Source organism: Mirounga leonina, unplaced genomic scaffold, assembly GCF_011800145.1.
Source record: "Mirounga leonina isolate KUSES-001 unplaced genomic scaffold, KU_Mleo_1.0 Mir_169, whole genome shotgun sequence".
Taxonomy (NCBI): Eukaryota; Metazoa; Chordata; class Mammalia; order Carnivora; family Phocidae; genus Mirounga; species Mirounga leonina.
Genome location: NW_023270431.1, coordinates 11671160 through 11688932, shown reverse-complemented (window position 1 = coordinate 11688932; position 17773 = coordinate 11671160). Strand labels below are relative to the sequence as shown.

General features: G+C 35.2%; 1 protein-coding gene across 2 annotated transcripts in view; it reads right to left on the bottom strand.

The window, feature by feature from the left end:
• CADM2 (cell adhesion molecule 2) overlaps positions 1–17773 on the bottom strand; it is a 1084478-nt gene that overhangs the window by 242782 nt on the left and 823923 nt on the right. For both annotated transcript variants that reach the window (XM_035015153.1, XM_035015154.1), the window contains exon 2: positions 11357–11506. In XM_035015153.1, coding sequence (XP_034871044.1) covers positions 11357–11506 — 150 coding nt within the window. The remainder of the gene's footprint in view (positions 1–11356; positions 11507–17773) is intronic.

Genomic DNA, 17773 nt, shown 5'->3' with positions numbered 1-17773 from the left:
GCCTTATATGAAAAACCCACAGCTAACATCATACTCAATGGTGAAAAACTGAGAGCTTTTCCTCTAAGCACGAACAAGACGAGGATATCCACTCTTACGACTTTTTTCAACATAGTACTGAATGTCCTAGCAGCAGCAATCAGATAAGGAAAATAAATTTAAAAAAAACATAAATATTGGTAAGGAAGAAGTAAAACTTTCACTATTTGCCAATGACATGATACTATACATATAGAAAATCCTAAAGACTCCACCAAAAAAAACCTAATAATTTAATAGTTTTTAAATTAGTATCACCATTAATGAACGACTGTGTGTGTTTTTATTTCTACTTTTTGGTACCTAGACCAATACTTCCAAGTTTACTTATAAAAAAAAGCTCATTGGGATTAAAAAGAGGCTATACTAATTAGGGGTGTCTAAGTTATAATATTTGAAATAGAGGTTTCTTATTTGTTTTGTACTTCATGTTGAAGTTATTTTCGTAAAAAAATATTCTTTTGAGAGAAAAGAATATTCCACATAGATTCTACACACTGAGCCTATTGAATGTGAGATTTACTGAATGTAGTAGATATAAATTACAGTGATTGCTTGGCTCAGTGACCACACCCCTAGTTATACTGCAAAGCACAATAGAGGCACCTAATGTAAGCCAATCCATTTCTCCCCACTGAGATTTTGAAACTAGAAGAGAGAGATGAAGTTGACTAAGTTTTTGAGTAGAATAATCTTTACATTAGTGTTCTAGGGCTGTTTTCATCAGTCTCAAACTCAAAAAATTAGCACTATTTTTACGGTGTAGATTCACTATTGGTGGGGATATTACTGTCTCAAAGTCTGTTATAAATTATTAAGAAGAACACAGAATGGGTAAAAACACTAAAAATTAAATGGCAACACTTTAAACACTATGTTTCATCTAAATAGAATGTATTGGTATAAATCAAAATTATGTTATTAAAAATAGAATTAAATGTATACATTAAGGACAAGTATAGTTTGATACTGTTATGATTTTCTTATACTTACTGAGATCTATAATGTCAATGCTATTTTGAAATTTACTTAAAAAACTTTAGAATATTTACATTCTCCATGGTCTGTGTTAGGATCCTGATTAAAAGGCCATTCAACGCAGAGACCATATCAGTATGTCACCAGGAAATCAGGTCCCCATGCAGTACACTGTTACTTTACATATTTGACAAATAATACATAATAGTTGATTTATGACTGTTTCTTTAAATAAATTCATTTCATCCAAAAAAGTATATTTTCAGTCATGTGTATTTCAAGTGAAATTATTTTTTTTTCCAAGGCTTATGGAAGACATATTTACCAATTATTTGGGCATGTCATATTCTCTATGACGAGGCTTACTATGAAATAAATAGGATTACATTTACTTACCTACAAAATACTTGACCCGATACTTTCCCCCTATATCATCCACCATCCCTATAAATAGATGATACATGACAACTTGCTACTTGATGTCAAAATTCATGTTCTATTTATTTTAGTAGTTCTAATGCCCAGCATAATTCCAGGGACACAGCAGAATTTCACAGAATTGAACTGAAATGGTCACTTGGAAATCTTTTAAATATTAAATCTGCTTGGACATTTGTAGATTAACATTTACTTCGTGAAACCTGCTTTTTTAAATGACTATTAATTCTCCAAACTGAGGATCTTTAATATCACAAAAGATAATTCCTCAAAACCTGGCCGGTCATTGTTTACATTTTTAAATTGTTTTGGGAGATGACAAAAGATGATGCAATGGTGTTGACTGTCCACGTGGGCTGACTAGCCATCATTCACTTTTACTGCCATGATAAAAAGTGTTTTTCCTCAGGTGGTTTAAGATCATTTTAACAATTGCTGACTATGTACTGACTCTGTATATCTTATCAACATACTGATATAAAATATATGCCCAGAAACATATATAATTAGAAGATAAAGGGAACCTAATTTTAATTAGGACAAGTTTTCTTTCAAGCAGCTCTATTCAACCAGGAAAGGGCTACTCAAAAATCAATGAACTACAATAACTGGAAACAAGCTCATACTTTAGATAGTTAGCAAATATTTACTCAATGAAATGATTAGATAAACACAAAAGTTAATCATCAGAAGGTAGAATAAAATATTTCAAATATTTTTCTCTTTGTAGGGTTTTGCTAAAAAAAAAAATTGTTAGTGAACAGCAATGTGCAATGTGCAATAACTAAGAGCACTAAGTCAGGAACTTGCTCATTTTCAGAGACCTACCATTACTTGATTTATTTGTATTATGTTTCACTTCCATTTTTAAATAAAAGCATTATAAAAAGCATCAAAAAAGTAGTAATATTAGTGAAACTTAATTTCTCTAAAATATAATATCAAGTATGGAAATTATGCTGAATTCTAAAATATCTGAAAATTAACATTTGCTAAAAACATTCAGGCATACATATGTGGTGTTGAATGTCAAAGTTTTAAATCCTGATGCTGTCATAGCTTAACATATAACCAATAAAACCATATGAGCAATAAAATTTATAGTGTATATGGTTATCTATGTATTTCGTGAAATTGCTGGACTTAAACTACACTAAAATAAACAGATTGAAAAAAGTATATTATGTATAACTAAAGACTTTTCTGACACTTAATGAAAATTTCCCATAATGGCTTTATCATTAGAAGATTAAGTGAAAGGAAATTATTTCTTTACAAAATCTATTAGTGCACAGTTTAACATACATATTAAATTTGAGGAATATAACATTGAAAAATTAACATGTTTTAGAAACAGTATTGTGACTTATTTCTCCCCAAAAGAAACAATTCTACTGAAGGTAATTGTGAGCATAGAGTGATGCAAGCTTTTCCGTAGAAATTATCTTCACTGAAAATAACTGGATAAGGAGAAATTTTGTATATGCATGTAAGTTGTGCTGTTTACTTTCTGCTTATCCTGCTAGATTTTTTGGCCTATGGTTTCCATTTGGGCTCAGACAATGGAAAGTATTGTCAGGAAATCAGAAGGTAGGAGGAAAGGGAAGTCAACTGACATATTTCCACAGGCACCCCCTTCCCAACCAGTGAGAGCTTCTAACCAGAAGCCTCATCCCACAATTGTAGCTTTTGATCTTTTTGTCCCCTTTTCAGGGACGAGGGCAGGATGGTTTCCTATTGTTCCTAGCTCCCGGGTGCTGCATCACATTGAATAGTTCCTTTAATTATGCCTATATGTCTTTAAATAGTGTGTTCATGCTTTATTAACTCAAGAGTGTATTTTTTTTAATGGTAACTTGATTCATACTCATTTAATATGCACACATTTACTAGGAAATCTGCTGAAACATATGAAATGACTGTAGTATGATGAGTTGAAATATGAAATAAAGTGTACTCGGATCTACTACTGAGAAGGCGACTTTGGAGTAAAGACCAAAAAGAAATGATAATTTTCACAAGAAAACTGAAAAACAAACAAACAAAAATCCAAAACGCTGTAAAATGAAGCCTTACCAGAATGATACAGCATAAAGTGAATTAGGCGCATTATAAGAAAACTCAGTCTCATCATTGTTTTGTCATTTACTACTCAAGTTATTCAAATCTGCACGCCTTGATTTCCTTACATATAAAATGGTTCTGCCTACTGTACAGGGTTGCTGTGAATACAATGACAAAATATAAACATGAAAGCTATTGACAAATTGTATAACTTTAAGTTGTCATCATTAATTCTATGCCTTTAGTGTAACTTACACATAATATTTAAAAAAATTTAAGAAAGCAAAAAGAAGGGTAATATTGGCCACCTTACTACCTGCCTTACTGAGTTAATTTTTAAGATTTTAAAGTCTGTCACACTGATTGAACCCAGTCGTGGGTAAGGATACTGTCAGGAGGCATTGGTTGGCATGGAGCCAGGAAAACTTGTACCTTCATTTCAGGTTCATCTCATTTTTCTTCTCTTTATCACTCCTTGTTCGAGGACACCTTATGCATGTTCTTTCTCTCCCACTGCCCCCCGTATTAATGTAAAATTATTGGCAGAAAAATTAGATAATTAACACCAGTGATTTTTGGTTATGCCCTTAATAAAATTTTATCTTCATTCCTCCAGTAATGAAATCCCCTTCCAGGAAATATTTGAGAATCACGCAAACATAATTCAAAAATGTGAAACTACTGTGAAGAGAAATATCCCACAAAGTTATGTATTTTGGATTCTTATATAAAAACAAATACAAGCACATAGATATATGTCTGTTGAATGCATATGCTATGCACCCTGGGAGATGTTTGTCCAAAGTATTTTTTGTCAATACTAGGAAGGAATTGAAGTGTTTTTTCCTGAGCGTTGAGTGATCAGACTGTACTGCTTCAATTGTTTTTTTTGGTTTTCCCCACACCTGCAGAGAAACAGCTGCAATAATCCAATTGATTTTTTTATTTCTATTGCCAAATGCCACACACCATTCCTGTGGTGTTTCAGTGAACTCTACTCCCTATTTTCTCTGTCTCCCTATACCCCCTCTATTCCAAATGCTTACCTACTACTATTTGTAACAGATGTGGTGAGATTTGTGTAAAGAGAAAGAGAGGCATAACAGGTGAATCAGTTAGTTATGTCTATTCTAGGTCCCTCTGACCCATAAGAACTTGTAATGTCATCCTCTTAATTTTTATTTTCTATTTAGATTTGCAGGTTTTTAAGTGTTATAGAAAAAGGCTGGGGCTCCTGGGTGGCTCAGTTGGTTAAACGACTACCTTCGGCTCAGGTCATGATCCTGGAGTCCCTGGATCGAGTCCCGCATCAGGCTCCCTGCTCAGCAAGGAGCCTGCTTCTCCCTCTGACCCTCCCCCCTCTCATGCTCTCTGTCTCTCATTCTCTCTCTCTCAAATAAATAAATAAAATCTTTAAAAAAAAAAAGAAAAAGGCTTCATACAGCAACTATGCAGAAATGAAATGGAATTGTAATTGAATATTTACTCCATAGTTAATGATTTTTGGTTTTCAGGTGCACAGAAAGTAGATAGGGAAATTGTTAAAAATGCAATTGTGATCCAACCACTGGAACATCTGATTTGGTCAGGTGTCGATGAGCTCCCCCCCTTTTTTTTTAACTCTGCTAGTTGCTGTCAGAGGCAGGACTAGAAGTCAGATCTGACTTTTGTCTCCAATGCAACAATGTCACCATTAAAACTTTACAACTGGGTGGCTCAGTCGGTTAAGTGCCTGCACACAAATCTCACCACATCTATTATAAATAGTAATAAGTAAGCATTTGGAATAAAGTGGGTATAGGGATCGAGCCCCGTGTTGGGTTCCCTGCCCCACAGGGAGCCTGCTTCTCCCTCTCCCTCTGCCTGCCGCTCCCCCTGCTTGTGCTCTCTCTCTTTCTGTCAAATAAATAAATAAAATCTTAAAAAAAAAAGCAATGCAACTTAAACAGCAAAATGTCATTTATTTAATATTCAATAAATGTATTTATAATGACCTAGGGTTTTCTCAGTTGGAAAATACATATTCTACCAATTAAGGCTGGAATTGGACAAGGTCTATTACGGCATCTAAGGAGTGAATCAGCATCTAGAACTGTGCTTGACAAAATAGTAACCACTAGCCACATGTGCCTATTGAGTACTTGAAATGTGGCCAATGTAACTGAGAAACTGAATTTTGATTTTATTTAATTTTTATTTAACCTAAATTTAAATATTCACATGTGGCTACTGGCTACAGAATTTTGTTCTGCACAGATACAGAACACTGTCATTGTCATGGAAAATTATCTTGGGCAGTGCTGACTATAATGCATCCCTCTGTCTTACTCTATGTATGTCTTCAACATTTTGAAAGGAACTGCGGCTCTTTACCTAAAAGGCAGCTGCTGATATCAATGGCAGAGGCCGCTTGGGGTATACTTAAGCTGACCTGGTGCCAGACAACTTTGTTCTCAGGAGCATTCTGGTTAAAACTAACACAGAGGCCACACCTGGATTCAAATTTCTTCATTACCCATCAGCACTTAAGGAAGCTACGGATCACATTACGTGTGCTCACGATAGCCAAAGCCCAGATGTTTATTGCTGAATTCACTGCCTTCCTCTTTATGTTACCTGAATGAGAAATCTTACAATATTAGTTTCACTTCAGCCAGTCCCTGCGGGACACCTGTCTCCTTTTGAGAAGAGGTTCCTGAATATTCACATTTAACCTCCCTAACTGAGACTCCTAGGAAAGGGCTGCAGCTTAATTCTCCTTCAGCTGATCATCAACTGCCCACTCACAGCATGCTTTTCTCTAGTGAGTAATTCCAAGTAAACAAGAAAGGTTTTCCCAGTTCCAACTGGACCACGGGGCCACCATCCTGAGTTCTTTGTTCAACCCTCACAGGCAGGAAGCCACCTTGTGTCTCCAGCTAGCATGGAAGACCTCTCAGAATATGTCTTGAGACTCAGAGTGACGGTGGCAATGTTGATGAGAAGCACCTGTTCCATTCTTCTGAACAACTTGCTCTCCTTCCTTTTCTCCCTTCCTTCTCGATAACCAATGTCAGTACAAAAACCTAAACTTAGGGATACAGAACTCTTGTGAAAATTGACTGGCTTAACCCAAAGCTTTTCAACCTTAGCTGCATTTTAAAATCATTTGAGACACAATTAAAACACTGTGATACTGTGTACCCTTGAAAGATTCTGTTTTGAAAGCTCCCGCAAACAAGAGGCAGCATAATCTGAGGCAGAAATAAGAACAGGGTTAAGGATGGAGCCTTTATTTAAAGGTAACAGCCACCTGCAGAAGCTGGTGCAATCAGTGATACAGACAATCACTCGTTTTCCTATTGTTCTCCTGAGCAGTTGTCATTTGCACGGCATGTGTGTGTTACTCCAGTCACGCTAACTCATGCTTAGCTTCTGCACTTAGGCTCTGGTACAATATGGCGAGGATTGAGTTTTAGGATTGAGGCGAGGCAGGTAAAGGCAGACAAAAAGACCACGTGGGAGGGAAACAGTAATGTGGCCTCTTCAAAAAAATGCTTTCATTTTCAAACTCTTGCATTTGATAGATATAACTGTCAAGGACCCCTTCCACTAGGACATCACATAGGAACTGAACCAATGACTTGTGAAGGAATAGACATGTTAGATTGCCATTCATGAAAGCGTTTTTTTTAATTCGAAACTTTCTGTTAATCCTGTTGCAACAGACTATTTTTTTTTTTAAAGATGTATTTATTTATTTGAGGGGAGAGGGGCAGAGGGAGAGAGAGAATCTCAAGGAGACTCCACCCTGAGCACAGAGCCTGACTTGGGACTGGATCCCACAACCCAGAGATCATGACCTGACCAGAAACCAAGAGTCAGACGCTTAACCCACTGCGCCCCTCAGGCGCCCCTGTTGCAACAGACTATTAAAACCATAATAGAGTTAGAGTTAGAACCAGTCTAATATCAAATCCAGAAATTGGCTCTACTACACACACACACACACACACACACACACACACACACACTGGCTTTCTTCAACATAATCCTAAACTGTTGTAACAATTGGTAAAGAAAAAAATGAAATAAAGCAAGTGCATACTACAGTGATTCATATGATAAGATATTGCTATTTTATAGCAGTAAGATGAAGGAATATGTTGCTAAATATCCCAAATATGACATGATGGATTTTTCCCACCATGATTATCCCTCAGAAAAGAAGGGCTGCCTCATTTCCAAGTCTTTGCAAATCTTATATTACAAGTTGCTGGTTTTTTTCGACAGGATCCTAAGACACATTAGCCTGAAACACCCTGAATCAATTCTGGTTTTAGATGTTCTATAAAGGATAACTTATGGAATCACTGAAAGAGGAGGCAAAGACATTTTGTATAGATTTCGTTTTTGTGCCTGAGGATTTGACCTCACAATTGTAGATGTCACTATAAACATGACTCTCAAAGATCTGCTTAAAAAGCAGTACAATCAGTTGTTACATAGTGGAGATCATTATTAGATTCCTGCAGGATGAATGAACAACAAAAAATTGTTCTGCTGTCATAAAAATTCATAGTTGTTACTCGGGATAAATTTCTCATTGATAGTATATCCTACACTTTGAAAAAGTGCTGCTAAGCAAGATTATTTTATTAAATGCCGGGATGGAAAAACAGTATCTCTAAGTGAAAAATGTTTTCTTTTTTTTTTGTATTAGTTTGTTTTTGTATCAGTTTAAATACACACATATTTATGTTTTTGTATTAGTTTAAATACGCATGTATACTCAAATCAATAAATTAAATAGTATAAACTATACATTTAATTGTCCATGAGCATCTCTAAATGACTGTGTCCTCAAAACATTTTCTCTTGCTTTGCATTATTGGGAAAGTGAGAAATTTCCTTAAAATTGATGTCACCTTGTATTTGGGCATATACATTTAAATATTTATTTACAAATACTTGTAATAAGTTAATGCTAAAAGCAAAAAGAGGTTGTTAAATCTCTGTGTGTGACTCATGTATTTTTTTTTAAACTAATGGGACTTCGTTCTTTAAAAAACATAAGACTGATTTATTTATTTTAGAGAGCGAGAGTGAGAGGGCAATGGGGGCAGACAGATGAAGAGAGAGAGAAAAACCTCAAGCAGACTACCTGTCGAGTCTGTGATCATGACCTGTGCTGAAACCAAGAGTAGGAAACTCAAAGGACTGAGTCACCCAGGTACCCCAATGGGACTTCATACTTTAGAAAGCAACAGAGATCACTTGATTTAAAAAACAACAACAAACCCCTCCAAACACCATAAAGGAGCAAAGAAAAGTAAACACTAGCACATTTTTTTAATAGATGTGCCTTCACTACCCCAAAAGCACTAGTATATTTAAAGTCAAAATATAAAGCTTACATGATATTAGCATGATAAAACTTAGATATATTTTTTACTAGGAACCAGTGAAACCAAAGGTAGTCTTCAAGCTTCATTTTTACTAATATAACTTTCATTCCTATTGAATATACCTGAAATACAAGCTATTTTATGTGGGTTATATTTATAAAAATTTAATGTAATTAATTCATAAAATCAAATTTTTATTCTTGAATATCCTTTCTTTTAAAAAAGCTTTAAAATATCACATTAGATATTTCTAATATTTTTTTCAAACTCCAAAGAGATATTTTATAGTCTCACAAAATATGTTTAAAAATTTCTATATGGGATAAAAATGTCCTTAATCAGAAGCATTACATAATCAATAATACTAATAGGGACTAAAATTACATTAATATTGCTATAGTGAGTGTTTAGCAGATGAACGTTTCAAAATTCATTTTCAGACTCTTTAAAATATTCTTAAAGTACCCCCCTCCAAAAAAAACAAATCTCTATGACTAAAAGTCCCTGTTAAACATGAATGATGACACAACAAACACTCTAATCAAAACATAAATATGGAGTCACCACATTGGCTTTAAGTCTGGCCAATATTTGAGTCACAATGTTTAAATCACCATACTAACTTTAAATCTCACATACTTGTGGGACCTTTAACCCCATCTTTCCATATGCTTCTATAACAATGTGGCCATTAGTGATACCTGTTGCATTTATCTTTCAAATGGCAAAATAAAACAATAAATACAAGCTCTTTCTAAGTAATACAATTCTACAGAAATGATAGCCTGACCCTCTGTGATACTTAACTTTTTATGTCAACCAATTAATTAGGCCACAGTACCCCAATATTTGGTCAAATGCCAGTCTGGATGCTGCTGTGAAGATATATTTAGATGAGATTAATTTAAGTCATTATACTTTCAGTAAAGCAGATTACCCTGCTGTGGCCTTGTTCAATCAGCTGAAGCATTAAGAGAAAACATTTGAGGTCCCTGGAAGAAGGGATTTTGTCTCCAGACTGCCTTCAGACTTGAGCTGCAATTCTGACTTTTCCCTGGATCTCTAGAAGGCTGGCCTGCTTTGCGTATTTCAGACTTGCTAGCTTCCACAATCACTTGAGCTAGTTTCTTAAAATCTCTCTCTCCTTCCCTCCCTCCCTCTCTCTCTCTCTCCCTCTCTTTCTGTAGGTATTTATCAACTATCTATGCATCTATGTATCTATTGAGATAGAGAACACTTGTCCCCTACCAATGTACTCTAAAATATATTTTGTTCATGTTCATATTTTTTATCATCTGTCCGCTACTAGACTGTATGTCCTCGAAGGGCAGGGATTTTATCTGTTTGTTCACCAACTCTAACACCTTTTATGAAGGAAACCTCAAAAATTATTTGTTGAGTCAATAAATTTTTAATCAGTCTTCCATTATATATTAAAATTTTAAATAAATAAAAAAATTCATTTTAAATCTAGAGTACATCAAAGAGGGAAAACTACATCAAGTTAAAAAAAATACAGTGAATTCCTATTTTAGGGCAAATGTGCACATTTATTGGACTAATTCAACTACACTTTAACCATTAAAATGGAACTGATTTCAAATTATCTTACTGTTAGCTACACAGATTCATAAGAAATCCAGATATTAAGACCATGCTGAATAGCTCATATATAAATAGATATTTACATTCTATATAATTTAAATTTCTCTATAGCAACAACTCCATGTTTTTATTATAGTTCATGAACTCACTTTTCCTCGCAATGCTTATAATAACAGATGAAGACTCGGAAATTCAGTGTATACTTTTAGTTGTTTGCTTGAATTATATATTATGAATTTCATCACTTCTCTAAAAAAAACTTTAATCAACAGAATCTGTCATCCAATTAGGAGCCCAGTTAATTAATGAAGTCTAACTCAACTTGAAGTAAACACACCTTTTTAATTTCAGTTATTTATTTTGAAACCATGGAGTTACTTAAACTTTCTATGGGAATTATTTCTACAATTCTTATTTTCAAGCCCGTTCATAAGAATAAAATCATAAAACTTTCCAAAATCATACAGCATCTTCTAAATACATTAAGCTAAGGTTAATAAAAAAAAATATATTACCTGGAGTGAGGAAAAAATAGTTAATCTACACACAGGGCAATTACAAGGATGAGGAATATGATATCTAGAGAGAAGATTATGGTTAAGAGAAAGCATAAAGTGATTTTTGAAACAGAATTGAAGCTGTTTATTTTATTAAAAAGTTGACATAGGTTATCTTTAGTGTTTATGACTTGCAAACTAAAGTATTTAATATTTAACATGTTTAAATACAAGCAGCAGCAGTTTGGTAATCAAAACGAATAATTTGAATCATCTCAGAAAAATAAATTCATTATAATTAGGATATTTCAGAATATGATTAAAACATTTAAAAGAAAATGTATTCACCTTTCTTGTCATCAAAGTACAGAGTCTGTTGAGCTGGATTTGACCACTGGAGGGAGGTGTTATCATTTTGATCAACCCTGCAGGTCAAAATTGCAGTTCCACCTTCAACAACCGTTACATTCTGTGTTAGTGGAAACTGCCCTTGGCTGCCTAAAAGGGGATTAAAGAAAACGTTGATTAAATGAAAGTTATAAAATGATTAACTTCCCAAGAGCTACATTGGACTTAACTTCTCACTAAAAAAAAAAAAAAAAAAAAAAAAAAATTAAACCAACGAAACAACAACAAAACTATATACTACCAAAAGACAGAAAAAATAATTGAAACCCCTTCATCAGGGGACAACAGTTTTGCATACCATTAAGACTCCTTCATACTCCCTTATGTGTTCCAGAAAACCTTCTTTGCCTCCTAGGCACACATGAAGATTTATATACAAATAGTAACATGATTATCATTAATTTCCTTTGGCCTTGCATTAATTATATAGGGTGGATCTAGTCATCTTTGAAAATAAGTCACTGGAATAATTTTGGCTGAATTGAACTCTCTAAAGCAGCAGAGGAAACCACATAAAATACTTCCCTGGTAGCTTTTATAATCCTGAATAAGGTCTATGAAATATGGATACTAGAACTTTAGATTCAATTTCTGATAAAAGAAATAAAACAAAAAAAGAATCCCATTTTACCAGAGCTTCTTGTAGACGTAGCTGTTTTTAGAAACACGAAATGTGTTAGAGAAAACAATGTTAAGTATTTTTCAAAAAGTGTTCATCTTGTAGAATATCCATCAAAATGTTAAAGAGATTAACCTAGGAGATAGAGAGAATATTCTCCTTTGTTCCTTTCTCTAGTTTCCTGATTTTCTCCAATGAATATAATCTTTTATAATCTTTTATAATCAAGAAAAAAAACATATTTTAAATGACGCTTGTCAAATTGGATATCATTAGAGTATAATCAAGTATTCTATCTTCCTAAGTATCATACTAATTTATTAAAATAATTCATATAATAACTTTACTTAGTAAGAACACTTCTAGTAGTTAAAACAAAATTCATGCACATGGAAACATAATACATAAATTTCACTTCAGCAAGATGATCTGGAGAGGAGCTCTGCCAAGTCTGGTAACAATTATCAACATGGGTAAAAAATGACTTTCCAGAGCCAGGTTAAAATACTATTATGTGAGCAAGGTAGTTCATTAAGTCAAGGATAATTTACGTATGCAAGAACATTATGATGACTTAATCACACCCATGAAATATATTTCCCTTTTCTTCTTTAGTTTTGTAATGATTCTATCATTACCACAAGCACCACTTGAGGTTAGGCTGGAGCTATTGGCATAAAGGATCTTATTACCAAGAAGCCTGTTGATTGGCACCATAAGAGACAGAAGAGCCTGAAGGGGAAAATTTCTTTCCAGACCTAAATGACACAAACTCAGAGGTTCATGACCATGTTATATAATTAAGCCTATCAAGTATAAAATCTGCTATCAGTAGCTTTGTCTTCTCAATGCCAACCTCTTAGAGTCACTATGGCAACTCCCCAGGATATCTCCCTGTAATCTTTAGGGTGGAGTTTTTAAATTGAGGTTAGGAGATGTCTGGAATAAATTCTTTGATAGTTGACTTAAAAGTCAACAGGAGCCGGAGTGGGATGTGTTTTGCCTTCAGCTCAGAGGTGACCTCTAGCAGGGAAACGTGGAAAACTATCAATCTTGTGAAGTGAGGTGAGGCGAAAAACCACATAAGAGAAAAAGTGAGCTAAAACAGAAAGAAGGAATAATTACCAGAGATATCAGATTACCAGTTCATAAATACGAAGCTCAGAATGATTTTAAGATATTTTGCTCAGATTCCCAAGTATTGATGTAACACATGAACTCAACAATGTGAGGGAGGAGGGATTCTTTAAGTAATAAAAAGCACACAAGTGCTAATAAGAATACACAGTTCATTCTGGGTGACCATTTGACTATCAACTGGTACATAAATAATATTGTCTGCTTCCTTAAAGAAGTGGAAAAAGAGCAGTGATGCTTGCAACAATTTCATCCACTACATTTGCAAAATAATTTTCAAAACATCCCCATGAGAAAATATTAGCCTTCTCATTTCACAGATGGATAAACTGACACTAGGAGGTTAAGTGATTTTCCATGGTGGAATAGAGTCAATGAACCATTTGGGGTTTGTTCTGAAAGTTCAGTATTTTACTCTTAGTTTTCCAAAAAGGCTGCTGGGTCATAATAACTTTATCACTATTTGCTTAAGTGTGATTTAGACAACAATAAAAATAAATAAATGAGTAAACATTTTAACAATGAGATTTTCAATTGCATACCTAGCTGAACTACGTCTTCATAAATTTCAGTTGTAGCATTAAAATCAAATAAGAGAGGACGTCAATATCAACTGCCATCGAATATCCTATCCTATTCAGAACTCACTTTTGACAATTATTTCAATCTTTCCTTACTGGCCCAGAGAAGAAAGAAAGTAATATTTGTTAGGGTCTTCTGCATGCCAGTTACTCTATATACACTTGCACACCTATTCTTTGTCCTCTCAGGTAGGAGACTAGGACAACTTCCCTCCATCTTCTCCCCATGTGGATTCTGACTTTAAAGTATTATGACTTCAGTTCCCTGGGACTTGCAGCCTAAAATCCCCACAGTCAAATAATTTAGTTTTTCCCAGTAGAGAGCAATCTCATGTGGAGAATCTACTAATCTTAAATACCCTTAGGATATGTGGTTTCCAAAATCAATTCAAAAGCCAGTTTTGTAGACAGTCAAACTTCTTCTCAAGCTTTGAATTGTCTTTTACTTCTGGTTATAACCTGGAGAGAGCATCAGGTTAAATGATCCTTTTCTCTTTTAACTCTTTGTGGCTCAAGGTTGTCATTTAATTCAATTTCAGAGAGTCTTTCCAAAGAAGTTACTAATTTTCCCAATTAGCAAAATTAATATGTTATCAAATTAAGGATTCATTTTTAGTGCATTCATTAAACAAATATTTTGGGGACTTACTACATGCTTTGCCTGATATGAATCAACATTTGAAAGATGCACAGAGGAAGAGAAACTTGCTAAGGAGACTGCAGAGTTGGGAAACTTTGTGAGAGGGTGTGAAGGCAGGGGAGAAGGCAGTCTAGGTGTGGTACATAACTCTTTCTTTATTCCCCCCACCCCATCTATAAGGATTTCTGAAATGCATTGTTCATATCATTTGAGGCCTTATTCTAAAAGGATCCTTTCTTTGGCTAAGCTAAGCACCATCCTAGATTTCAGAGGAGTTATTCTTAATCAAACAAGTGTATGATCAAATGTAAAGGAAACAAAACTTCCAATTTGGACTCGTAGAGGTTAGCTATTTTTGCAGGCAGCCTATGTCCATCATTTTCTCCTCCCCTCCTTGTGTTTATTCCCTTTTGTTATTTGCAAAAATATCAGTCTCCTTGAGTTGCTTCTAAGATAATTAAAGGGCAGGTGATGACATCATCTTACTTATCTTTGAATCAGTTACATTGCTTAACATTCTGTATTGAGAGTTGGAGCTTCCAGTGGGGGCTCATTGTCCAAAATGAAAGCATCTTCTTAGAGCAGTGGCTGGCCTTGTAGGGGAACCTGTGACAGGAGAATGACTAAGTCTGCTGCATTTGTTCATGGTCAAAATAGAGAGGCAGGGGGAGAGACTAATTCTTTACCAAGAAAAAAAAAATACAGAAAATCTAAATCATAAAATCCTTATTAGTATATTGTCTTAAGACATTTTTTTGAAGTTCTAATTGAAAATCATGAAGGAGTGTACATAAGATATAACAGATGTAATCTAGAACAGACACATCCAATACCATTGTCAGCACCCAAAATGGGACATAAAAAGAAAGACTGCCAAATTTATGCTCCAAAAGGGGAAAAACATATAAGACAATAACTTTTCTTGAATATTGAGTATAATAAGCCCTACCTAAGCCCTCTTAGGTGGACAGGATGCTGAGATGGAAAATATTTTCCTTTCCTTTCCTGGTCCAATTTCCCTTTCATCAACATCCATTTTAAATATTTATTTATTTATTTTGAGAGAGAGAGAATGGCAGGAGGGGCAGAGGGAGAGGGTGAGGGAGAGACTCTCCAGCAGACTCCCTGCACATGGAGCCTGATGTGGGGCTCAATCGCACAACCCTGAGATCATGACCTGAGCGGAAACCAAGAGTCGGCTGCTCAACTGACTGAGCCACCCAGGTGCCCCAACAGCCATTTTCATAGTGCCCTTCCTCTGTTATCGCATCTTCTACAATCACTAAGCCAATGGTAAATATATGAAAACTACAGTTAAACTTATCTGAGCATTCACAATATTCTAGGCACTATTCTAAGTGCATTTCTTCTATCAGTGATTTACTTTTCATGCCAACCTTGTCATCATCTCTACCTTGAAGATGTGGGAACAGATGCAAAGAGAGCTTAAATAATGTGCCCACAGTCACACAGCTACAAAGTACAGCATCCAGGTTCTGAACCCTCCTACTCGGTCTTCAGACCTCACATGCTTAACCAAAAAACTGCTTGGAAAAGAAAGTGAACTTAATTCTGACTGAGTAACTGCTATAAAATAAGCATGGAGTTTGGAGTTAAACATTTCAAAGATGCATTTAAATTTTTACATCTATTTTTAATAAGTGAAGGAACATTTGAAATTCAAGTAAAAGCTGTGATGTGCTAGAGCTGGCTCATCCCAGCTCATGAGAGCCAACCGAACGTAACTCTTCTCACTTTATGCTCAAAGACATACTCTGCTAGCTTCAAATGGACCTCAGTGAGAGTCTTTTCACTATGGAGACTGGCAAACAGCTCAAGTCAGTGTTTTGTTTTGTTTTGTTTTTTTCTCCACAGAGGCAGTTGTTAATCATTTACATAGCACACCACTGGAAAAGCCACCTTTGATGTCTCTTGTTGGGGCTCTTACCTACATATTTAGCATAAATATTTTGTTTTTGTTTTTTTTTTTTCTGAAAACCAATGAACTCTTTCCAATGCAATACAGCTCTATTTTTGAAGTTCTTCTCTTCATATTTTGAGTCTCTTCAGTCCCCTTTCCCCTTTTTCCTCAAATCATTTTCCAAGAGTCCTTTTCCCCCCACTCATCATTTTTCCAATAAAAGTCCTTCAAATTGATCTCTTTTTCCTCTACACCGTTGAACTGATAGTTTTCTTAGACTACCAAGTTTATTTCTAACTAGCGTCAGGGATTGAAAACCATTTAGGCTAGTTTCAGTAGTTATATGGAAACAATTTGCTGATTTATTGCTGTGAAAGACATTTGAATGAAGAACAATTATTCAGTAGTCTGCAAAGATGGCTTTCCTGACCCTGTCTTTAAATAGCAGACAGAGAAGCTGCCATTATTCCATCAATGTTTCTATTTCTCATATACTTAGGGAAAAATGGCTCAAACCTTTTCTTGTCTGGATCAGGAATTACCAAATTCAAAATCAGGTCAACTGAGTCTTGACCCCTGTTGACCTCAGTTAGTTAAGAGCTGTCCTTGCTTCCCACATTTCAAGCACGCTTTCACTGACTGACCACCAAGCACCCAACACACTGTCACACAGCACATAAAGAAGCAAATTCTAAGATCATGGCCACCTCGACCTTGCTGACAGGCTGTGATGTGCAATTACCGCAGAGATGCAATAAGCAAAGCGGCAAAGAGAGATCTTCGAAGCCAGCAGTATTGTTGAAAGAGAGCAGACAGGGCAAAAACGTGTGTTTGAACACTGATCCCAAAACATGGCTCTGCTTCCAGAAACGTCATTATTCAAGCCTTGCTATCTCCTGAATGTATGATGAGTGAAGGCGATGGTTTTCTCCATCTCTCTTCCTGCACTAAAGATTAAATGTGGGCCGCAACAGTGGATCAGTGCACACGGTGCATGAGTGCTTACTTAGGGCAATAATCACCTGAGATATATCTAGACAGACAGGCGGAGGCTGAGTCTTTGCACATCTGAGAGGGACTGAGTTACAGTCAGTGGTTGGTCAGGGTACATGATCAACTTTTGTGGGCTGTTTAACAGGAACCAAGGACCCTCATTATTTTTCTTTCTGAAAATGAGCACAACTTTCTCAGGGGACGAACTGGACTTAACAACAGTGAGGGGGAACAAATAAAAACAAGATGTGAAGAGAATTTAAGATCTCGCTTTTCAATAAGAAATCATAAATTTCTCATGAGATAAACATGCCCCATATTTTGGTTCTTCCTTTGGGAATATATTTATACTTTGTGAAAACTGTCAACTAAGTCTACAAAATTGTTTAATTCGACAGAGTCGCTGGCATCTGAAGCAAGTGGCATATATAATGCTTTGACTTGTTTTTAAATATTTTTGTGGCCT